General features: G+C 44.1%; 1 protein-coding gene across 1 annotated transcript; it reads right to left on the bottom strand.

Annotated features, from left to right (window-relative positions):
- Nucleotides 1-5,777: 5,777 nt before the first annotated feature.
- Nucleotides 5,778-24,602, bottom strand: LOC123390726 (transport and Golgi organization protein 1 homolog). The gene is made up of 11 exons (XM_045075223.1): nucleotides 24,509-24,602; nucleotides 24,204-24,342; nucleotides 21,476-21,577; nucleotides 13,766-13,826; nucleotides 13,623-13,658; nucleotides 13,476-13,543; nucleotides 13,258-13,352; nucleotides 12,217-12,281; nucleotides 9,094-9,247; nucleotides 8,437-8,519; nucleotides 5,778-5,991 (listed from the first exon to the last, which is right to left on the bottom strand). The coding sequence occupies exons 1-11, from the start codon at nucleotides 24,597-24,599 to the stop codon at nucleotides 5,971-5,973; spliced, it is 915 nt and encodes a 304-aa protein (XP_044931158.1). The 5' UTR covers nucleotides 24,600-24,602; the 3' UTR covers nucleotides 5,778-5,970.
- Between the last annotated feature and the right edge of the window lie 298 nt (nucleotides 24,603-24,900).

The following is a 24,900-nucleotide window of genomic DNA, read 5'->3' as shown; positions in this document are numbered from 1 at the left end:
TGCTATTATTTAAATAAAACAACAGGGGTGCCTGGGTGGCTCAGTGGGTTAAGTCTTTGCCTTTGGCTTGGGTCATGATCTTGGGGTCCTTGGATGGAGACCTGCATCGGACTCTCTGCTCAGCGGGGACCTTCTCCCCCTCGCCTATCTGCCTACTTGTGATCTCTCTCTGTGTGTCTAATAAATAAATAAAATGTTTAAATAATATAAATGAATAGATAAATAAATAAATAAAACAATAGAAGAGAATAGGTGTCAATTACTAGCAAGTAATGGTAGGAATAATTATGCTACATTATGCATTAAAAAATTAAAAAAAGCAATGATTACTAATAAACTTTTCACTTTGTAATAGGTTTAGATTTACCAACAAAACCAAATAGAAAAGACAGGACTAAACATTTCCATACACCTAACACAGTTTGCAAACTATTTTGCTTTTTTGTAATTCTTTAATTCCAATATGGTTCACATATATTAGTTTCTGGAATACAACAGAGGGATTCAACACTTTCATGCATTCTCTAGGGCTCATCAGGACAAGCAGCTCCTTCATCCCTATCGCCTTCTTCACCCATGCTGGCCACCATCAGTTTGTTGTCTGTCGTGAAAAGTCTGGATAAAAGAGCCCAGACTGAGGCAGGAATCCACCAAAATCCTAGAGGAGAACACAGGCAGCAACATCTTTGACCTCAGCCACAGTAAGTCCTTCCTAGATGCACCTCCAAAGGCAAGGGAAACAAAAGTGAAAATGAACTTTTGGGATTTCATCAAGATCAAAAGCTTCTGCGCCACAAACGAAAACCGTCAACAAAACAAAGAGGCAACCCACAAAATGAGAGAACTTATTTGCAAATGACACTACAAAGGGCTGATATCCAAGAACTCTAAAGAACTTCTCAAACTCAACACCCAAAAAACAAATAATCGAGTCAAAAAATGGGCAGAAGATGGGACCAGACACTTCTGCAAAGAAGACATACAAATGGCTAACAGATGCATGAAAAACTGTTCATCATAATTAGCCATCAGGGAGATTCAAATCAAAACCACACAGATACCACCTTCCAGCAGGTAGAACCACAAAAACTGACAAGGCAAGAAACAACCAGTGTTGGAGAAGTTGGGAGAAAGGAGAACCCTCTCATACTGCTGGTGGGAATGGAAGTTGGTACAGCCACTTTGGAAAACAGTGTAGAGGTTCCTCAAAAAATGAAAAATGAAGGATATAATATTTTACACCAGGGCTGAACCTGTTAAAAAAATTACATGTGGCCAAGTGATCCATGTTGGCTGGCTCAATTGTTCTCAGGATACCTCATTTTTCTCTTCCTCCCCTTCATCCTCTTCAGCAGTAACTGGACAATCAAATATTTCATTTTATAAAGACATTCCAAGACTGGAAGGATGTAGAGTGAGTTCAATGAGTTTCAGGCTGAAGGAAAAAGATGTGACAGTAACATGGAACCCCCATATCCTGGGGAACCAACAGGTTTGCAAGAGGGGTGGCCCATCACAGTATTAATCCTTCCAATACTGGGGACATTGAAGTGAGTACACATGAGCCTAAGTAATGCCTTTCTGCAGCCTGGATGGGGTGCGGGGTCTCTGCCTCAGGGATTTAGAAGGCCAACAATTGTTCAGGGTCTTTTAGAGCTGAAGGATTAATCTGGATTGCTTGACTCACTGACTTTATTTATGATAAGAAAATGTTGGTCACAGTTTCACGACATACAGAATTGAGGCAGGCAGTCAATACCTTAACATCTGCTCTCCAGGGTTATGTTTTTTTTTTTTTTTTTTTTTTTTTTTTATCATCAGAGAGAGAGGGGGAGAGAGCGAGCACAGGCAGACAGAATGGCAGGCAGAGGCAGAGGAAGAATCAGGCTCCCTGCCGAGCAAGGAGCCCGATGTGGGACTCGATCCCAGGACGCTGGGATCATGACCTGAGCCGAAGGCAGCTGCTTAACCAACTGAGCCACCCAGGTGTCCCCAGGGTTATGTTTTTAAAATACTGGATGTGTAGAAAAAAAAAATCTGACTTAGGCACCAGCCAATGGTTTTTAGCAGCTGCCAATACACAGGGGTCATTTCTGGCTCACTGATATCACAGATCAGAAACAGAATCTGTCACAACAAAGATGTAATATTTCATCATGAAGGTTTTTTTTTTGTTTCAAAACAAAGTTCACAAATTACTCAAACTAATAATTTATTATGTTGTGCTTTGTAGCAAATGAAAAAAAATATTTTAAAATGAAAGAATATTTTGGGAGTGATTTAGATGTTAAGTTTTGTGCAATAAACAATTTAAATCTTAGGGGATCACAAGAAAATATTGAAAGCCCAAACTCTGGAAGGATTCTGAATTTAGAGTATTATAGATTATTATAGTGTTTATATGCCTAATCATATAGTGATAGTAAGACATAGTCTTATATGTATAACAAAATTCAAAAATAATTTGTAATGCTACTACAACATTATATTAGACCTGAAACACTATTGAGAATATTCAAAGAAAAATGCTATCCCCTGGTTATTGACGGGAAAACAGGTAAAGCCCATCAGTGAGGAAAAGCTTCAATTATAAGAGATGTCATATTAAGAATGTTTAAGGGGGGCGCCTGGGTGGCTCAGTTGTTAAGCATCTGCCTTTGGCTCAGGTCATGATCCCAGAGTCCTGAGATCAAGCCCCACATCGGGCTCCCTGCTCTATGGGAAGCCTGCTTCTCCCTCTCCCACTCCCTCTGCTTGTGCTTTCTCTCTTTAAAACTAAGAAATAAAATTGTAAAAAAAAAGAGAATGTCATAAGGGGAGCACCTGGGTGGCTCAGTGGGTTAGAGCCTCTGCCTCAGGCTCAGGTCATCATCCCAGGGGTCTGGGATCGAGCCCTGCATCGGGCTCTCTGCGGAGCAGGGTGCCTGCTTCCTCCTCTCTCTCTGCCTGCCTCTCTGCCTACTTGTGATCTCTGTCTGTCCAACTAATAAATGGAATCTTTAAAAAAATTGTCATAAGGGTGCGCCTGGGTGGTTCAGGGGTTTAAGCACCTGCCTTCTGCTCTGGTCATTTCTCAAGGTCCTGGGATCTAGCCATGCAGCAGGCTCTCTGCTCAGCAGAGTCTGCTTCTCCCTCTGCCTAAGCCCCTCCATACATGCTCTCTCTGTCTCTCAGATTAATAAATAAAATCCTAAAAACAAAGAATTGGGTCATAAAGATAGATGATACATTGCTTGATTTTCTTAGCATGGAGAAGAATTAAGGATATGTTAATTTATGAAATCAATAAATGGTTAAAAAAAGGATACCGTCAAAAGATTGCTCATATCCACACACTGCATGTTAACTAAGTAGAACTTAAATAAAAATTTGAAAAGAAAAAATAATTGCCCATATTCAGACATAAGATAATGGAACAACTGCAGCATGTTTGGAAAAGAATGGAAGACCTTTTTTCTTCCCCCACAATGATTACGTCCACTTGCACCTTGCTCAGAAAATAACCTTAAGAGGGACGTCATCTCCATTTAGGAGATGCAAACATGCATCTTTCATATTCCATATTTCAATATGCAAACTTTCAAAATTTCAATCTTAGGATATATGATTTTTCCAAATTCAATGAACTTGGGAGATATTCTCAGGTCTTAGTCATAAACAGAAAATCTCCAATAAATACACTATAATTAGATGAAATCATACAGATGCATATAGATTACACTTCGTTTGTAATATGTCAAGGTGCATGATAGTTTTAAATGAGTGAGAAACGTTAATAGAGATGTAATCAACAAATTCCTGAAGGGACACAATGTTGCACGCTCACCAGAAGGTCTGTTTTCTTTACAAGTCACAAAGGAACCTAAAAGTACGTGTGAGGCATGGAAAACTCAGGAAGAGCTATGAATATGATATCTAAATTAGAAATAAGCAAAAAAGGGAAAAAAAAGTGGGAAGTGCATGAATCAGTGGAGCTAAGCATCTATTTTAATGTCTTCAACAAATAGCAGCAGCTTTTTTTCAAATGCTGATTCACAAACTTTGCTTAGTACAATCTTTCGCATATTGAGAAGTGGTCTTGACACTTTGAACAGAAGAAATCTCAGTGGAATCCTGAGTAAGAGCTCTTCCTGAACTCTTTAACCAACTTAAAACTGCTGAAGATTGTTACTGGCTCATGAGAAAATTAGAAAACATGGCAAATCTCAGTTGAGAATAAATAGATAAGCAGGGGCACCTGGGTGGATCAGTTCTTGATGTCAGGATCCTGGGATCGAGTCCCACCTTGGAGTCCCCACTCAGTGTTGAGTCACCTTCTCCCTCTGCCTCTGCCTCCCCCTCCTCACCACTGTACTTGCATAAAATCATTAAAAAAGAAAACAGAGAAAAGGAGATGAGGTAAAAGGCATGTTTTGAAGATATTATTGATGAGTTTCCTTCCAATGATCACGAGAAAGGATAAATAAAACAATTCCCATTTTCCTTGTAAATTTAACCTTAAAAAAATGAAAGGTTTATGGAATCAGGGACCTGTCAAGTTTGCACTTGTTTTCCAACTACTGTAACATTGTTGGAAAAAAATAAACACTGAAAAGTAATAAAAGCATCAGTGCAGGACAGTCTGTGCTTTTACCTGGGGTACTGGGTCTAGCAGAACTCAGAGAGCGGGATCCCAGCTCCTCCTTCTAGAAGGTCCTGAAGGTCAATGGTTCTTAAATTCCTGGCCCAACCCAATGTAGCTCCAGTTTCTCTGAAGTGGAGTCACGATTTCTCCCCAGAAACAAGTTGGCATTGGTAAAAAACCAACCACAGTATTTCTGTTGCAGTGTCCCATGACCTCTCAATCCAGAGACCTCTGAGTAAAATAGGGTCTTCAAATGCCCTTAGGGACAATGAGGACCAAACCCTGGGAAGAGCCCCAATATGTCATCGCCTGTACTTTCTCACCTACCAGCATGTTCTGGGGAAGCTCCCAGAGCCCCCTACTCAGCACTCAGCCAACAAGGCAGCTTCGGTGTCACACCTCAGGAGGCAGGAAGTTACTGCAAAGGCCCCAGGGTCTCCCCAGGGCATCGGGTGAACCGGCTGGAAATACAGCTCTGGCTCTCTATCCTGGGGCAGTGAGAATGGAGCTGGATCCCATGACCTGGGAAGAAGGAGGGCTTTGCAGGATCCAGCAGCTCTGCTGCAGAAGGGATTGGGAAAAAAGGGCCTAAAGGGGACAGAAGCATACACACCCAAATCCTCCTGCTGCTGAGGAAGGGATGGGTCTCCTGTCAGGGACCTCTGCCCTGCCCACCCTTCAACAGGGAAACTGTGGGAGGACTGTGGGGCATCATGGGTCTTACCACAAACACTGCCACCATCAGCTCCACTCAAGGCCCCCCTGTGGTTGGGGGGCAGCTGGTGAGGTGAAAACCCTGCACAAAACCTGGATTAATGCAGGTCCTCCTCACCAGGCTCTCAGGGCCTCACAAGACACTTCATTCTCTGCTCACTGTCACAGTAGACCACTGCCTGGGGACAGCCACCTGTCCTGCTGATCACTATCCCTGTAAACAAGCAGGTGCCATGTGCCCAAGAGGATCTGTCACCAGAGTTTATACAAACACCAGCAGATCTAAATTCAAACTGGGCCCCCTCCCCAGAAAGGTTCCTGGGGTCCCTGCAGTAGTAGTACCACGAAGGGTAATCTTGCTCTATCCTGCATCCCCCCACTGCTGCCAGGGTGTTATCTGTGTCTGAAGGCCACACCCTGTGCCCTCGAAGGTGAGGGACTGTAGGTCCCCCTGAAGGGAGATGCTGACACAGAGACAGAACCATGAACAGTTTATTGGGGAGATACCAGGAGAGACAAAGCACAGGGTACAGGATGGGCAGGGAAAGCATTCAGACTACCAGGCAGAAACATTCATATCTTGACTAGATATAAACTCATTGGTGCCTGGTTGTTGGAGGTCAAGGAAGTCTTCACATTACAAAATGATTACCCTGTAAGGCAAGAGGATTTGGGTTAGTACAATGGGATCTTATGTTTTCCTAAATGCTCTCTGCCTCCCATACTGTATCTGAGGCCTTGGAGGAACACTTGGGTGTGTGGCCACATCTGTGAGTCTGTATGTAATAGAAAATAACTGTCTTCACATCTCACATAGAAATATCTGATTGTACCTGTTCTCTTAACTATATTTTACTTCATTGTGGCTAGGACCTGACATTTAATAGAAAAAAGGGGGCTCTTTGCCTTGTCTTTGAAATGAGAATTGCCACTACTGGGGCTGAGGTATTACACTCTTAGTGTATTTTGTGGACTTAAATAAACATTTTTTGATGCCCATTGGCATGGAGCTATTTTCATTTAAACAGGGAGAATGGTGAATGGTCAGAGCCCAGATTCTTTGCCAATTATTATTTTTTATTCTTTTTGAGACAGAGACAGAGAAAGCACAAACTTGTGAGTGAAGACGGATGGGGGAGAAGGTAAGGGAGAGAGAGAATCCCAGATAGGCTCCACACTCAGCACCGAGCCCGACTTGGGGCTCAATCTCAAAAGCTCGAGATCATGACCGGAGCAGCAATCAAGATTCTGCTGCTTAACCCACTGAGTCGCCCAGGAGCCCCTGCAGGTTCTTTATGTACTTCAACTCCTATTGTTCTAGTGACCTCAGAATCCAATATGTTCTCTCTATGACAGATTAAAATAAAAGCGGAGGCCCTGAGAAGGCCCCACTGAGAGCTGGTATTTGGTTTGAGAAATCAGGAACACAGGCAAATATGGACACTGGGACTGAAGTCCCAGAGAAGTGCACAGCTACAGGCAGGGTGGTGACGCAGATGCGGAGGCCTGGTGACAGGGCTCCAGCTAGGGCTGCTCCTGGCCAACCCTGACCGCCCACTAACAGTCTGACTCGGGCTGAGGCCAGGGCAGCCACCCTTCACTGGTTCTCCGTCTTGTCTTCATGTTTTCTCACTGCGGGACTTAAAGTCAGCCAGACAAGAATCCCCAAAGACAAAGTTAAATTTCCCAAATGTCCACAATACTCTTTCACATGGTTCAGAATTTTCAGAAATTCAGGGAAACAACGCTCTTCACAGACTATGAGTGAATGGAGTCATGGCAAAAACGACATTCTGAGACAAATAACGGCGTGATCCGCACTGTGTGAGTGAACACATGCTGCAGTCGGTGTGGACGGCGTGGTGTCTTCACACTCACTCTCAAGCTGCTGGCCTGCCGGGATCGGCCTCACCCTCCCTCAGAGAAGCTCAGCCTCTCCCTGAGCACCTCGGGCCTTCTGGGCATCCACAGTGACCTCCTGTGTGACTCAGGGCTCACTCCCTTCTTTCTGGATACATCTCTAGTTCTTCCCTTATACAGAACACACGGTCTATGTCCTGTCATCAGTGTGTCCCTCCCTTCTCTCAGACACACACCTTCAATTCCTAACATTAAGGCCTCATCCCTCCCAGAGCACAGAGCATTGTCTCCGTACCATATGTGTGTGACACCTGCTGTGCCCAGCGTTCAGAGAAGGGCAGCTCTCTGCCACAAGGAACCTACAACCCTCTCAGTATGACTGGAAGACAAGGTCCATCAATTCTAAATACAGAACAACCAGAAGAAAGCTACCATGTCTAGCAGCCTTCACTCTGCCATGCCACGAGAGGCCTGTGGGCAGCACCAATGGTCCTTGTGGAGGACGCTCCAGCATCTGTATCTGACCCACACCATGGAAAAGACAGAAGCTTCTCCACCTGGAAGTGACTGAGCAACATTCCAACAAACCCTCTACACCTGCCTCCGGCATCTGCCACTTTTTCTTTCATTCTCACCTCCCAGACCAGACAAGAGCGTTACCCACAAGTTTCTAAACTGCAGAGGACAAGGGCAGACCCCTACGCTAATGAAGAATGAAGGGACCACAGGCATGTGTCAGGCGTTTATACAACTAAGGAAATGACAGCTTAAACCCTACACGCCACAGACGAAGTGAGAGGTGTTTCATCCCTCCCAGAACAACGTATGTGGGTGCTGGATGTGCACGACAGTAAGAGACAGATATCTGCCATTGTGCAACGGAGACACTTCCTTCCCAGCAATGGCACCTGCCCACTGCTCAGTGTGTGCAAATAGCCAGGATCATGCACGTGTGTCCTGAAGAACTTCAGAATCATACAGGGTCCCCAGCCTGGTTTCCCCTTGAATGTCAAGCCCTGAACACAAACTCTGCCTTTGCTCCACTGACACAACCAGAAGGTGATGATCTGGAAATACACACCTGTAAGCTCTGCATGAAGACTTGCCACTTTGAACAGGAAACGACACCACACACAGACCCCAGGATATACCCAACACACACAGGCCAAGACACTGTGCTGCCCAGAGAGGAACAGGATTCCAGAAATGGGTACAACTGAAAACACCCCAGCATTTACTTGGTTCTTCTCTGGGACCTTCTCAGGCATGGTGCAGCAATTGTCCCCTTGAACTCCACAGGCTTCTGATTTGGACCGAAGGCCTAGAAGGGACAGAGGTGGTTTCAGACTGGCGACGACCACACAGGATTCAAGCCAACCCTCTACCCCTGCCCCAGCCTATTCCCCTCTCTCCTTCTGGAGGGTCCACTGTGTTTCTCACAGGACTCCCCTGACCCCTGTGGACGAAGATGGGAACTGTTCATCACCCTCGCTGCTACGACCACTCTGCCTGGGACATATGTTTCCAGAACTAATCTATAATGCTGGACAACTGGGGTCTCCACGTGTGAGACTGATGTGAAGGTTGTGCTTTGTCCAGCCCAGAGCCCAAAACGTCGTGTCTGTGTGTTGCACCTGAGCAATGCTTCTATGTCTGTCCTCTGTGGGATGTCACTTTCTGCTCCATAGTAGAAGCCTGATGCCCAGTTCTGTATGGTGAACCAGACAGTCCATGAGATGGACGTCAGACAAAGTGGAGCAATGTTACCATGTCCTCACTTGGGCGTATTGCTGCATTGCAAAGCCTTGTGGTACCACCTCTCCATACTCTCCACTGACAGTAGTGGTTCAACTATGAATAAGCTCTATGACCCATGTCAATTCAGATCATCTCACCATGTGGTGGAGGAACGAGGTGTGCGCGAGGCCCCCATGTCCACCACTGTGGAGGTGGATGAGGAGGAGGGAAGTCTGGTACATTCCACCCCATGTGGTAGGGCATATGGAGGAGCCCTGGGCAATGAGGGAACTCTCTCACACCTCTAGCGACCTGCAGAACAGACAAGAAAATATTTTAGCAAAACAGACAAAAGTTGCAACACCAAGAAAAGAAACCAAAACAAAGGGCTCTCAGCATCCGGCTCCTTCTCCAATACCACCTTCCAGGAGAGCTGCATCATGCTAGAAAACTTACATGCCCCTCCCAGCTGGGGCCAGTCCAATGAGGGTGGAGAGGGTAATGGCTGTTACAGGAATAGCCTGTCACCACACATCACTGCCCATGTCGGCCCACATTCTCCAGCAAGAAGTCGTGTCTTAAAGATGAAAAAGGATCATTGCAGACTAAAGCAGCACATTCCAGACACGGAGGCATCGACATCCTGGACAACACTTCCTCTATCCTCCTCAGTCACCAGAGAAGATTTTGCTTTGGTCATAATAGAGAGAATGTGACGAAACTGAATGCCCTTTCTCCACAAAGTGTCTGAGCTACTTGAGGGGAATCGTTGGCCTGTAAGTCCCTGACTCTCCCCACGCTGCCTCGCTCCTGACAAAGGGGTCCTCTACTCTCTACAGTTTCTGTCCATGGCTACAAAGACACTTGAGGAATTAGGGCCTTGTGGTCTGACAGGGGCACTGGAAAAGTGTCTTCCGAGGGACATGATACCAAAAACCTTTATTTACACTCAGCATCTGTGCTTGTCTTTTTTTTTTTTTAAAAGATTTTATTTATTTGACAGACAGAGATCAGAAGCAGGCAGAGAGGCAGAGAGAGAGAGAGAGAGAGGGGAAGGGAAGCAGGCTCTCTGCTGAGCAGAGAGTCTGATGTGGGGCTTGATCCCAGGACCTAGGATCATGACCTGAGCCTAAGGCAGAGGCTTTAATGCACTGAGCCACACAGGCGCTCCCTGTGTTTGTCTGAAAACAGTCATTTGGAAATTTCAACCTACTGAGTTCCAGAGTAATTTTGTACAATGGGAAATGAAGATGGGAAGGCCATATGAGAGAATTCACAAAAGGGTATATGCTTCCCAGTGGAAAACTCCACACGTGTGATGAGAAAAGAAATCAACTCCCACAGTAACTTAGGACCCAATGACCTGCTCCTGGAAACCCAGCTGAAGGTCTGGGAGGCAGTGATCATGCATGTAATCACTGATGTCCCCCTTAAGAACATGTGACCCAGTGTGAGATTTCAACAGTGCACATAAGAGCTTTGACACTTCAAAATACTTGTAGACAGGGTCTTAAGTGGGCTGGTTCTGCAAGGCACGTTTTCCATCAGAAGTAAAATGGAGATGACTCGTGAAACATGCCCTGAGAACATTGCAGACTGCAAAGGAGACAGTATAAAATGCAGAGTTTTCCCCAGTTTCCGTTTGCGAGGATTCCCAGACCCATCTATCCCCAGCATGAGCACAACACCAGTGCACCTGAACGTAACCTAAAGGGAGTCGGGCTGGCCAGAGGACTTCACTGCGGAGGGAGGGGCCCTCCTCCCCCAGTTACTTCCCTGGAGTGCACTGTGGGCAGGCAGGGGTACACATCCACACACACATCTTCCCCACCACCATGTTCCAATACTATAGCATCTGTGCCAGAACGGCTATCCGCCCCCTGTGTCTCACCTAGCACCTGGGGTGAAGAGATGCCATGGGGAAAACTACGGTCACCACATGTTAATATAGGTCTGCACACCTCGACAGAGACAAGAGTGTGACACCAAGGATAATCAACTAAGGAAAAAACTCCACTCAGGACAGGCCAGTATCTACAGCTGGGACCACACCTCCCCCATCACAGCAAACAGAGCAGCTCCTTCTATACATTGAGAACAAACACAATGAAAGGCCATGGGAAGCCAGGTGTCCATGCATGGAAGTGCAGGTGCTTGTGGGTCAACCGGAAGCCCACCAGCATCCCCCCTGACCAGCTCTGCTTCCCTCCCTGACAATGGGATCTTCTACACTCCACAAGGGCTGTCCATGGCCACAGACAGCGCTGAGGAGATAGGAGTGTCCCGAGTCCTGCAGAGGACCTGAAGAGTGCTTTCTGAGAGAAACAGGACCCCTTCGAGTGAGCGAGACCAGCTCTGTGGATCCACGTCCCCGACATTCGGACAGAGCAAATGCCTAGTCCTGGGTGCTGAGAACCACTGATGGGCCAATTCGATACCCCCAAATGGGAACCAGTGTGTCTGGAGAGCACAGGCAATGCTCCCAGGATGGGTCGGGAGAGAGGCTATGAGCTGGCACAGCCATCAGACCCCATCAGAACCCGCTTACAGAAGCATAAGTTAAACACGTGTGAGGTGTGGGCCTTGTAGAGAGTCACTGGGATTCCCTCTTCAGGGATGCTGCTCCAGGGGGTATTTTCTATGACACACCTGGCACCTGCCAGAGTTCATCATCATCTCACCCAGGGGCCAACTGGAGGGAATCTAGCTGTCGTCTTCATCCACTCAGATGGGACACACGGGAGGTCACAGCTCACCTTCTCCACAAACACTGAAGCTGCCCAAAGCATGTGGGGCAAGTGTGACGCGGTCCTGGCTTTTCCCATTTTCCATCTGAGGAACTCTGCAGACACCCTCCCAGGTTAATCTCCTGACCCAAATACTAAAAATGCTCCAGCTCCCGCAGGAAAGCAAACCGCAAGGAGTGAGCCGGACTAGCTGACTTCACTGTGGGGTGAGATGTCACCCTCCTCGAGTTATGTACACACACACATACACACACATACACACACACACACACACACACACACACACACACACACACACACAGATGCATGAGGTCAGCATCCTACCATCCCGTGTTGCAAAGCATCTACAGCTTTGGGAGGAAGCACAAATTTGAAGATCTCTAAGGGAGCAGGTGGAGGCCCCTGGGTGAACAGCGTGCACTCTGAAAGGGATGATCGCAGGACACACACCAAGGCCACAGGCTAGGACAGGGACCTGTCCACACTGCAATCCATTTCAGAAACAGACACAACTAAAAATACCCAAGTACTTACCGTATGCATCTCTGGGTCCCTTTGAGGGTTAGTGCTGCTGTTCATCCTGGGAACCACTCTAGATGCTAGATCAGACAAAGGTCAGAGGTTTATTGTGGTTTCATGCTCTCCATGCCTTCCTCTCCCATCTTGCACTCTTTCTCACACTTGGGTCCCTTATCAGAGGGTTTCACCCGTGACTCAAGTGAGTCCTTTGCAATGAGAGACACCAGTCACCTCTTGCGTGAGACACTCCAGGGCCCTGGTTCCAGTGTTTCTGTAAGTAATCCATCACGTGTAAACAGGTTGGGGTATAACTGGCTATCAACACTAAAATTGGGGTGCCCAACACACATCAGGAAAAAATTACTTTATCTTCATAGTTTAAACACCTAAGTGAGAATAGCCTTGCGTGTGGACATCCACAAACCCTCCACATGAACAGCCCATGTTCTCTTCTCAGGCCACAGGTGGATGGTTCATTTGTCCATCCTGCAGTTGAGACCTAGAATGAGTGACTGGCCAACAAATAAACATTTCAGGGAAGAAACAGACTTTGACATTTGTATAGTCACGAACAAAGAAATCATAGACAGATTGAGCAATAAAGCTATGGCATTGCACCGATAACATGAGAGGAGTAAAATATATTTCATTGCTCAATATGGTCCTATAGATGACAAATAAAACAAAAATATAGAAACCTCCATAATGAGTAAATAAATGCCCTTTTTCACCAATAGTCTTTTTTTTTTTTTTGTCAAGGTTTGACCACTGAGTCAAGGTGGGAAGGGCGCTTGTCTCGCACCTTCTCCGGCTCAGCTCTTCCGAAGGGGGTAGCAGGGGTAAGGTGTGGAGCGGCGTGAGCTCCACCTGTCACGGGGGCAAGTGTCCTGCTGCCTGGGGGCATATAAGAAAAGCACCCTCCTGTCACCCCTTCAGACAACCTGCAGGCTTGTGATTCTCTCCAGGACACACAGCAATCACCCACAGGAACAGGAAGGACACCGTGTGGTTTCACAGCAGAAATCAGACTGCTGCATTTCCCATCGTGCTCCCTACCTTGCCACACAGGCTTCTGCAACTCAGGCCTTCCCGGCATCAGGTCCCGCCTCACGGATCCCACAGGCAGCATCTCCCTTTGCATCATGCACAGTCTTGAACACAGAAAAAGAATGGACATCTCTAGGAATTGCAACACCACGTCCTCTCCTAGGCAGTAAACAGCATAGCCCTCACCTCTCCAAACACCCGTAAAAACGCACATCAAACTCTCACACCTGTATTTCAGGCAGGCGTTCTCCCTGCTCTGCTGCATCATCCTTGTTTCCCAATACCGAGCCTTCATCTGCGGCAGAAAAACACACCCACCTTCAGTTGTGCCCGACTGTGCCGCAAACGAAGATGAGGAAAAGGAAAATACTTACCCAGTTAGCCAGAGTGTTCCTCTCTTGAACTGCGATCTGAAAAAGCCAACACACCAGAAACCCATGTTCAGGGCTCTAAGGGCCACGACCATCACCTGCAGGGGGCGCCAAGGGGTCAGTGTGTTGGACACAACTCCGGTTACCTTGTGGTTGAAGGTGAGGTTAGACTCCTGCAGCTCTTCTCGCATTTCTTCCACTTCTCGTCTGTGAGGGGGGACAATGGTTTTCATCAGACAAAACCCAACACTGGGTGTGATTTTCAATCATCTGCCAATGTGGCCTCCTCTTATCTGTCCCCTCATACAATTGATCCTGACACAGGAAACACTTTCACCTGACTATAATTGGACTGTGGGATCAAAGCTGTTCTTACAGCCTTTCCTTCATCATTTTTCTTTGCCTGCAGGATCAAAACCGACGAAACTTCCTTACCCGTTTTCAATCCTTCCCTCAGTTATCACATGACAAATGTCTTTTGTCATGAAGCTCTATTCTCCTTTAACTTCTATCCTCGCTATGGTTCCCAGGTTTGCAGAGACCAGCACCATCAGATGCCACTACCGGGCTTATGGGAAAGACTCATCCTAGGACAAACTGTTTTCCTCCAAACACCACCTCAGGGATGCTGGTATGGAGCTAGTTTCCACAGTCAGGCCAACACTGGGGATCCGGATATGTTTAGTAACGTAATTGTTTTGTGCCTTATCTTTCTGTGGCAGTTAATTCGCTCTGGATACATCCTCTGAATTTTAGTGCATATTACTTAATTGAGTCCTCAAAATGTACAAAGATTAACAATCCAGAGGGAGGGAGGAGTCAAGATGGTGGAGAAATAGCAGGCTGAGATGACATCAGGTAGCAGGAGAAGAGCTAGATAGCTTACCAAACCATTCCAAACACCTACAAATCCAACAGGAGATCGAAGAGAATAAGAGCATCAATTTGAGAAACAGAATATCGACTACTTTCTGAAAGGTCGGACCCACGGAGAAGTGAATCCAAAGCGATGGGAAGATAGACCCCGGGGGGAGGGTCCGGCTCCTGACAAGCAACAGAGCACAAAACCAGGACTTTTAAAAGCGATGTGCACTGAGGGACGTCGCTCCAGAGGCTAAACCGGGCTGAAGCCCGTGCAGGGACGGCGTGGCCCCAGGTCCTGCAGGGTCACAGAAGGCCCGGGGGTGTCTGAGTGTCATAGAACACGCAGGTATTAGAGCGGGGAAGCCGGCAACAGAAAGAGAGCCAAGGAGTGACCTCTCAACTCAGCGTTACCTTGAACCATAATCCATGGCACCGGATCTGGGGAGATCCCCCCAAAAGAGCTCAGTGATCTAAGGGTTTTGGAGACTCCAGGTGGAGCTGTGTGCCAGAGCCAGAGACACTTGGTCACAGCCTGGGTGAGGTCTGAGTGCAGCCGGAGGCCAGGGAGAGGGAAATAATGAGTGCTTTTCCCTGAGGGCGCACTGAGGAGTGGGTCCCTGAGCTTTCGGCTCCTCCAGGACAGAGATTGGGAGGCCGCCACTTTCATTACTGATCTCTGGAACTCTATGGAAAGTGTTCAGGAAACAAAATCTGAAAGTGACCCCAGCGGATTACTTAGCCTGGCCTCTGGAAAGGGTGGTGCAATTCCGCCTGGGGCAAAGAGACCTGCGAATCACTACAACAGGCCCCTCCCTGAGAAGATCAACAAGAAGTCCAGCCAAGACCAAGTTCACTTACCAAGGAGAACAGCGGAATACGAGAGGAGGCTAAAGCAAACCATGAATTCACGGCTTTCTCCTCATGATACTTTAGTCTTGCAAAGTTAATTTTTTTTAACTTTACTTTTTTATCTTCACAACTAATTTTTTTAAACTTTTACCCTTTCTTCTTTTAACGTTTTTTTAACTAGTTTATCTTAACAATACTTTTCATTAAAAAATCTTTTTCAAACCTTCATTATTATTGCCATGTTATCCTTCATTGTATCTAACTTCAGTTTCTGTATACACATACGGTTTTTTCCTCTAAAAAATTTGGGGTACAACTTCTTCTAATAGATGAAACTACACCCTAAATCTACCACCGGGCTTGTTCTACTTTCCAGCCTGAGCAATTCTTCTCCACTTTCTTTTTCTTTATTCTCCCAACCAACTTACATATCAACTCTTTCTTTAGAAATTAAAAAAATTTCTTTTCATCTTAATAGTCATATTCCGTCCTTTCATTGTGCTTACTCTTATATATGTTTTCATCCTTTAAAATTTGGGGAGGTAATTTCTTGTAAGAGACAAAAATACACCCAAAATTAAGTGAATGACCCTGTTCTAGTCACCAGTCTAATGTGTATATATATTTTTCTTTTTTATATTATTTCATTATTTGTATTCTTTTTTAAATTTTTTCCCTGAACTTCCTTTTTCCCCCTTTCTCTCCCACCATGATTTGGGGTCTCTTCTGATTTGGCTCAAGCACACTTTCCTGGGGTCTTTGCCACCGTTTTAGTATTTTATTTGCTCCTTCAAATATTCTTATCTGGACAAAGTGACAAGGCAGAAAAACTCATCACAATAAAAAGAACAAGAGACAGTACCGAAGGCTAGGGACCTAATCAATACGGACATTGGTAATATGTCAGATCTAGAGTTCAAAATGACGATTCTCAAGGTTCTAGCCACGCTCTAAAAAGGCATGGAAGATATTAAAGAAACCCTATCTGGAGATATAAAAACCCTTTCTGGATAAATAAAAGAACCACAGTTTAACCATGTTGAAATCAAAAAAGCTATTAAAGAGGTTCAATCAAAGATGGAGGCTCTTACTGCGAGGATAAAAGAGGCAGAAGAAAGAATTAGTGATATAGAAGACCAAATAACAGAGAATAAAGAAGCTGAGCAAAAGAGAGACAAACAACTACAGGACCACTTGGGGAGAATTCCAGAGATAAGTAATACCACAAGACAAAACAACATTAGAATAACTGGGATTCCAGAAGGAGAAGAAGAGAGAGCAGAGCAGAAGGTCTATTGGAGAGAATTATTGGAGAGAATTTCCCTAATATGGCAAAGGGAGCAAGCATCAAAATCCAGGAGGTGTAGAGAACCCCCCTCGAAATCAATAAGAATAGGTCCACAACCCGTCATCTAATAGTAAAATTTACAAGTCTTAGCAACAAAGAGAAAATCCTGACAGCACCCCGGGACAAGAAGTCTGTAACATACAATGGTAAAAATATTAGATTGGCAGCAGACTTATCCAAAGAGTCCTGGCAGGCCAGCAAGGACTGGCAAGATATATTCAGAGCAATAAACAAGAAAAATATGCAGGCAAGAATACTATATCCAGCTAGACTATCATTGAAAATACAAGGAGAGGTATAAACCTTCCAGGACAAACAAAAACTGAAAGAATTTGCAAACACCAGACCAGCTCTACAAAAAATATTGAAAGTGGTCCTCTAAGCAAAGAGAGAGCCTAAAAGTTGTAGATCAGAAAGGAACAGAGACAACATACAGTAACAGTCATCTTACAGGCAATACAAGGGCACTAAATTCATATCTCTCAATAGTTCCCCTGAATGTAAATGGTTTAAATGCCCCAATCAAAAGACACAGGGTATCAGAATGGATAAGAAAACAATACCCAACCATATGCTGCCTACAAGAAACTCATTTTAGACCCTAAGACACCTCCAGATTTAAAGTGAGGGTGTGGAAAACAATTTACCATGCTAATGAAAATCAGAAGAAAGCTGGGGTGGCAATCCTTCTATCAGATCAATTAGATTTTATGCCAAAGAGTATAATAAAAGAGATGAGGAAGGACACTATATCATACTCAAAGGGTCTCTCCAACAAGAAGATCTAACAATTTTAAATATCTATGCCCCTAACATGGGAGCAGCCAACTATATAAACCAATTAATAACAAAATCAAAGAAACACATCAACAATAATTCAAGAAGAGTAGGGGACTTTAACACTCTCCTCACTGAAATGTACAGATCATGCAAGCGAAAGTTGAACAAGGAAATGAAGGCCTCAAATGACACACTGGACCATCACAGATGTATTCAGAACATTGCATCCCAAAGCAACAATACATATTCTTCTCTAATGCACATGGAACATTCTCCAAAATAGATCACATCCTGGTTCACTAATCAGGTCTCAACCAGTATCAAAAGATTGGGATCATCCCCTGCATATTTTCAGAGGACAATGCTCTGAAGCTAGAACTCAATCACAAGAGGAAAGTTGGAAGGACCTCAAATGACAGAGAAAGGAAGCTAAAGAGCATCCTATTAAAGAATGGATGTGTCAACCAGGAAAATAAAGAAGAATTGAAAAAAAAATCATGGAAACAAATGACAATGAAAACACAATGGTTCAAAATCTGTGGGACACAGCAAAGGCAGTGCTGAGAGGAAAATATATAGCGATACAAGCCTTTCTCAAGAAATAAGAAAGGTCTCAAATACACAACCTAACCCTACACCTAAAGGAGCTGGAGAAAGAACACCAAAGAAAACCTAAACTCAGCAGGAGAAGAGAAATCATAAAGATCAGAGCAGAAATCAATGAAATAGAAACAAACAAACAGGGGCGCCTGGGTGGCTCAGTGGGTTGGGCCTCTGCCTTCAGCTCAGGTCATGATCCCAGGGTCCCGGGATCGAGCCTTGCATCGGGCTCTCTGCTCAGCGGGAAGCCTGCTTCCTCCTCCCTCTCTCTGCCTGCCTCTCTGCCTACTGCCTACTTGTGATCTCTCTCTCTCTGTCAAATAAATACTTAAAATCTTTACAAACAAACAAACAAAACAATAGAACAAATCAATGAAACTAGGAGCTGATTCTCTGAAAGAATTAATAAGATTGATAAACCCCTGGCCACACCTATCAAAGGCAAAGAAAAAGGACCCAAATTAATAAAATCACAAATGAAAGAGGAGAGATCAAACCAACACCAAAGAAATACAAACAATTATAAGTACATATTATGAGCAACTCTTCGCCAACAAATCTGACAATCTGGAAGAAGTGGGTGCACTATCAGAGACAATATTATCTACCACAAGTGAGGCAGGAATAAATAGAAAACCTTAACAGACCCATAACCAGTAGGGAGATTGAAATAGTCATCAAAAATATCCAAACAAATAAAAGCCCAGGGCCAGATAGCTTCCCAGGGGAATTCTATCAAACATTTAAAGAAGAATTAATTCCTATTGTCCCGAAACTGTTCCAAAAAACTGAAATGGTAGGAAAACTTCCAAACTGGTTTTATGAGGCCTGCATCACCTTGATCCCCAAACCAGACAAGGATCCCATCAAAAAAGAGAATTACAGATCAATATCCTTGATGAACACAGACGCAAGAATCCTCACCAAAATACTAGCCAATAGGATCCAAGAGTACATTAAAACGATTATTCTCCACCACCAAGTGGGATTTATTCCAGAGCTGCAAGGTTGGTTCATCATCCGCAAATCAATTAATGTGATACAATACATTAAGAAAAGAACAAGAACCACATGATACTCTCAATAGATGCTGAAAAAGCAGTTGACAATGTACAGCATTCCTTCCTGATCAGAACACTTCAAAGTGTAGGGATAGAGGACACATATCTCAATATTATCAAAGGATCTATGGAAAACCCACTGCAAATATCATTCTCAATGGAGAAAAACTGAGAGCTTTTCCGCTAAGGTCAGGAACATGGCAGGGATGTCCATTATCACCACTGCTATTCAACATAGTACTAGAAGTCCATGCCTCAGCAATCAGACAACAAAAAGACATAAAAAACATCCAAATCAGCAAAAAAAAAAAAAAAAAAAAAAAAAAAAAAAAAAAACTCTCACTCTTTGCAGATGATATGATACTATATGTGGAATCCCCAAAAGACTTCACTCCAAATCTTCTAGAACTTGTACAGGAATTCAGTAAAGTGTCAGGATATAAAACCGATGCACAGAAATCAGTTGCATTGCTTTACACAACAACAAGACAAAAGGACGAAAATTAAGGAGTCAACCCCATTTACAACTGCACCCACAACCATAAGATAATTAGGAATACAACTAAGCAAAGAGGCAAAGAAACTATACTAAGAAAACTCTAAAGTGCTCATGAAAGAAATTGAGGAAGACACAAAGAAATGGAAAAAGGTTCCATGCACCTGGATTGGAAAAACAAATATTATGAAAATGTCTTTGCTACCTAAAGAAATTCACACATTTAATGCAATCCCTATCAAAATCCCATCCATTTTTTTCAAAGAAATGGAACAAATAATCCTAAAATTTATGTGGAACCAGAAAAAACCTCGAATAGCCAAAACAATATTGAAAAAGAAAGCCAAAGTTGGTGGCATCACAATTCTGGAATTCAACCTCTGCTACAAAGCTGTCATCATCAAGACAGAATGGTACTGGCACAAAAACTGACACATAGATCAATGGACCAGAAGAGAGAACCCAAAAATACACCCTCAACTCTATGGTCAACTAATCTTCAACAAAGCAGGAAAGAATGTCCAATGTCCAAAGACCGACTCTTCAACATATGGTGTTGGGGAAATTGGACAGCCACATGCATTAAAATGAAACTGGACCATTTCCTTACACTACACAGGAAAATAGACTAAAAATGGACGAAGGGTGTCAATGTGAGAAAGGAATCCATCAAAATCCTTGAGGAGAATACAGGCAACAACATCTTCGACCTCAACCACAGCAACTTCTTCCTAGAAACATCGTCAAAAGGGAGGAAATCAAAGGCAAAAACAAACTATTGGAACTTCATCAAGACCAAAAGCTTCTGCACAGCAAAGGAAACAGTTAACAAAGCCAAAAGACAACTGACAGAATGGGAGAAGATAGTTGCAAACGACATATCAGATAAAGGGCTAGGATCCAAAATCTATAAAGAGCTTCGGAAACTCAACACCCAAAGAACAAATAATCCAATCAAGAAACGGCAGAGGACCTGAACAGACATTTCTGCAAAGACATCCAGATGGCCAACAGACACATGAAAAATTGCTCCACATCACTCGGCATCAGGGAAATACAAATCAAAACCACAATGAGATACCACCTCACACTAGTCAGAATGGCTACGATTAACAAGTCAGGAAATGACAGATGCTGGCGAGGATGCATAGAAAAAAGAACACTCTTACACTTCTGGTGGGAATGCAAGCTGGTGCAACCACTCTGGAAAACAGCATGGTGGTTTCTCAAAAAGCTGAAAATAGAGCTACCCTATGACCCAGCAATTGCACTACTGGCTATTTACCCTAATGATACAAACGTAGTGATCTGAAGGGCCACGTGTACCTGAATGTTTATAGCAGCAATGTCCACAATAGCCAAACTACTGAAAGGACCTAGATGTCCATCAACAAATGAGTGCATAAAGAAGATGTGGTATATATATACAGTGGAATACTATGAAGCCATCAAAAGAAATATCTTGCCATTAGCGACGATGTGCATGGAACTAGAGGGAATTATCCTTATCGAAAGAAGTCGATCGGAGAAAGACAACTATCATATGGTCTCCCTGATATGAGGAAGTGGAGATGCAACGTGGGGGGTTGTGGGGTAGGAAAAGAATAAATGAAACAAGATGTCACAAAATAAACTGAGGGATGCTGGGGGGAAGATTGTAGGGAGAGGATGGTGGGGTTATGGACACTGGGGAGGGTATGAGCTATGGTGAGTGCTGTGAAGTGTGTAAGCCTGGTGAATAACAGACCTGTACCCTGGGGCTAAGAATTCATCATAGGTTTATAAGAAAATTAAAAAATTAAAAAAAAATCCAAAGGGAACTTTTCAGGAGCCAATAGTATGTAGTGTCTGAACTTACCCGTACTTCTCCATTTCTGCTTCAGTTACTTTCAGATATTTATCGGCAGCTAACAGCTCATTCTTAGTTGCATTCAATTCATACAGTTTCTCTTCTAGCTTCCTAAGATGGGAGAGATATATACATTGTCCAGTAGCCACGGTCCTGAATTTTTGCCATTTATTCTTCCAGCACACTTGGTGGCCTATGTTGGAATGTCCCCGCTAAAAGCACAGACTGACAACACAACAGGGAAATGAATGAAGGCCCCATTTAAGGTTGAAGAAACATCGAACTCTTGCTGCTGGCCAAGCTCCATGCAATCGGGGCTGTCTTTTTACTTGTCTACTTTAATTCATTCACTATGTCACCAAATAATATTGCACTCTGTGCCCTCTTGGAATACGTCTTTGGTTTGAGATGGTGAAGGCTCATTTCAATTCAAAGTGAAAAGCCAAGCCTGGTGAGCTACACTCATTAGGATGAATAGGGGACCATCATTAGTCTCTGTGGGGAGCCCTGATCCTCAGACCAAGGCTGTGCCCCCACATTCAGCCCAAAGGAACTTCCAGAATATGGCTTCACTGGTATGGAAACTCACTCCCACACATCTCTAGGCTTTAGAAGTACAACCCCTGGCCCCTCGTGAAAGATCCTGGTATAGGAAAAGGCCAATCTTAGTGCCGAAAATATGTCCTTAAATAATCCATGTGAACTGTCACATACTCAGGGTGTTATCACAGTGGAACATAGTTCAGATGTAAATCTGTCAACTCCAATGACTCTACCTTTATTTAAAAAAAAGATTTTATTTATTTATTTGACAGAGAGAGATCTCAAGTATGCAGAGAGGTAGGCGGGGGGGGGGAGCAGGCTGCCCACTGAGCAAAGAGCCCAATGCAGGGCTCCATCCCAGGGGGACCATGAACTCAGCCGAAAGCAGAGGCTCTAATCTACTGAACCACCCAGGCACCCCAAGTCAACCTTCTTGACCAAGACCAACTTCATGGATGGTGAAGGCAGCAAATGGTGATGCTTAGAAAGGTTGGTCTGCTGGTCTGCCCTCGACTCTTTTGTTCATGGTGTTCATTCACAAGGTTTCAACAGGACACTTGTCAAGAATCTCATTCAGAAAGACTTAGGGACAGACAAAATCTCTAGAAAGAGAAGGACAGGAGCATCTGCTTCTGGTCTCTCAACCATCCTTCAGCAAATGTCTTCTGGAGCGGCAGTCAGTGTGTGGCTCAGGGATATGGTGTTGAAGAGAGAAAGGTGGTCAGGACACTGGACCTGCCCCAAGAAGGTCCTGAAGTATGTAAATTAAAAGTAACACTCCTTTCTTTGCCTGAATTGTGTTCTAACAGCAGAAATAAAAGTAATGAAATATTATTATTATTATTATTAAAATTATTATTATTTCAAAGATTGATTTGAGAGAAGGAAAGAGTGAGGGGAGTGGGTGTTTACCAATGAACAGAACCCAAGTGCCTATGAGAGAGAGTGGCCCCCACCCCCGATGTGGGAAGGAATAACACAAAGCTGAGTCTCCAGGGTAGACAGGGAACAGTTTTGCTTTTCCACATGAATGAGGGACTCCAACGTCCTTATCTCCTCCTGAGAAATAAAAGGACACACTGGACAAGAGAGAAAACTTGTGAGTGAATGCACCCAATTTCTAAAGAGCACATGAAGAAACATGATAATCAGATGGAGAAGAAGCCTAGGAGAAAGCCAGCCTGGCAGTGAGAGCCAGTTTCTGGAGGACACATCAGTGAATTCTAGAACAGGCGAGTGAATACAAAGTAAATGAACAAGCAACCTTTTGGGGACAGGTTGGAATGCAACAAGCGAAGCTCTCGTCCAGCCAGCAGAGATGAGACTTAGTGAAACTGCAGGCTTTGGTTGGGATCCAAGAGACATACACCTGGAAAATCGTGTGGAGGGGCACCAGGATGGCTCAGTAATTATCTGCTTAAAAGTATTTGGTACAGGTCATGATCCCAGGGTCCTGCAACAGAGTGCCACACTGGACTCCCTGTTCGGTGGGAAGCCTGCTTCTCCCTCTCGCACTCCCCCTGCTTGTGTTCTTTCTCTCGCGGTGTCTCTTTCTGTCAAATAGATAAATAAAATCTCTTAAAAAAAGAAAGAAAGAAAGAAAGAAAAAAAGAAAGAAAAAAGAAAGAAAGGAAGAAAGAAAGAAAGAAAGAAAGAAAAGGAAAAGAAAATCAGGTGGACAGGAAATACCCTGGCCTTCTAAGGTATTGGGCTGCAGCGAATGATCTCAGTTGTACACCAGATAAAGGGACCCAGTATTGCTGGAGCCCCAGCACACTTTCCACAAAGAAACTTTCCCTGTTTCTGCAGGAAGAGAATTCCATTTTTCTCTGCACATTCTGGACCCAAGTCTCATACTGAACAAGAAATGGACCTAATGCAGGAGTGGCCAGAGCATGTGATGAGAGTTAAAATGAAAGGAAAATGTAGACTGATCCAGAGGGGATCCACATATCAAAGTGATTAATGCTGGTTCCTTCCCTCTTCTTCCCCAATGAATCACACAATAACATGTGGCAAGTCATTAGAACAGAAAGGAAAATTCAGGTTACACAAATCAAGACAGGAAGGGCAGGCACAATTCTACAGAATGCATTTGGCAAAAGTACACAAAGATCCAATTCCAGAAGATCTAAATACTTGCTGCCACGAAAATTCATACAACAATATCTATGACAACACAGCAATAGCTTACTTTTCTGCAGTCAGTTTTCGGTTTTCAGAGAACTCCACCACCATATCCAATTTCTTTTTTAGCAGGTTCAATTCTGCTTCTTTAGCTGTTTTCTTAGAACTCAGGTCATTACACTGGTCTTCCAGGAATGTTTTCCTTTCTGTAAAGGATGAGTTTAATTTTCTATGTTTGTGCCATGACCCGAGAACTTGGTTTCAATGGGGAAAGGAGAAGGGCAAGGCCGTGAAGGCAGAAAGGCATTCTCTCCCTGCCCGATGCAAACTCATTGCCACCATATGGAGATTTCATCCCCCCAAACAAGGTACCTTTCAGTTCTTGGTTTTTTGATGTCAAGGCTGTCAGCTCTTGATCCGCCAGTGCATCTTGGGCCTTTAAGACAGATTTGAGAAAAGACATATGAGGGCACCTAACAGGACAGGATCATGGAGGGCAACAAAGAAAGTCATTGAGGTATAAATGGAATAAGGGGCAAGTAAAGAAACTAGTTCATGTCAAAAAACGCACAAATGGCTTTCTTTTTTTTTTTTTTTTTTTTTTTTTTTTTTTTTTTTTTATTTTTTATTTTTTATAAACATATATTTTTTATATACATATATTTTTATCCCCAGGTCTGTGAATCACCAGGTTTACACACTTCACAGCACTCACCAAATCACATACCCTCCCCAATGTCCATAATCCCACCCCCTTCTCCCCA

Source organism: Mustela putorius, unplaced genomic scaffold (assembly GCF_011764305.1).
Source record: "Mustela putorius furo isolate JIRA1106 unplaced genomic scaffold, ASM1176430v1.1 tig00000139_pilon_pilon_pilon, whole genome shotgun sequence".
Taxonomy (NCBI): Eukaryota; Metazoa; Chordata; class Mammalia; order Carnivora; family Mustelidae; genus Mustela; species Mustela putorius.
This window is presented reverse-complemented; position numbering and strand designations above follow the sequence as displayed.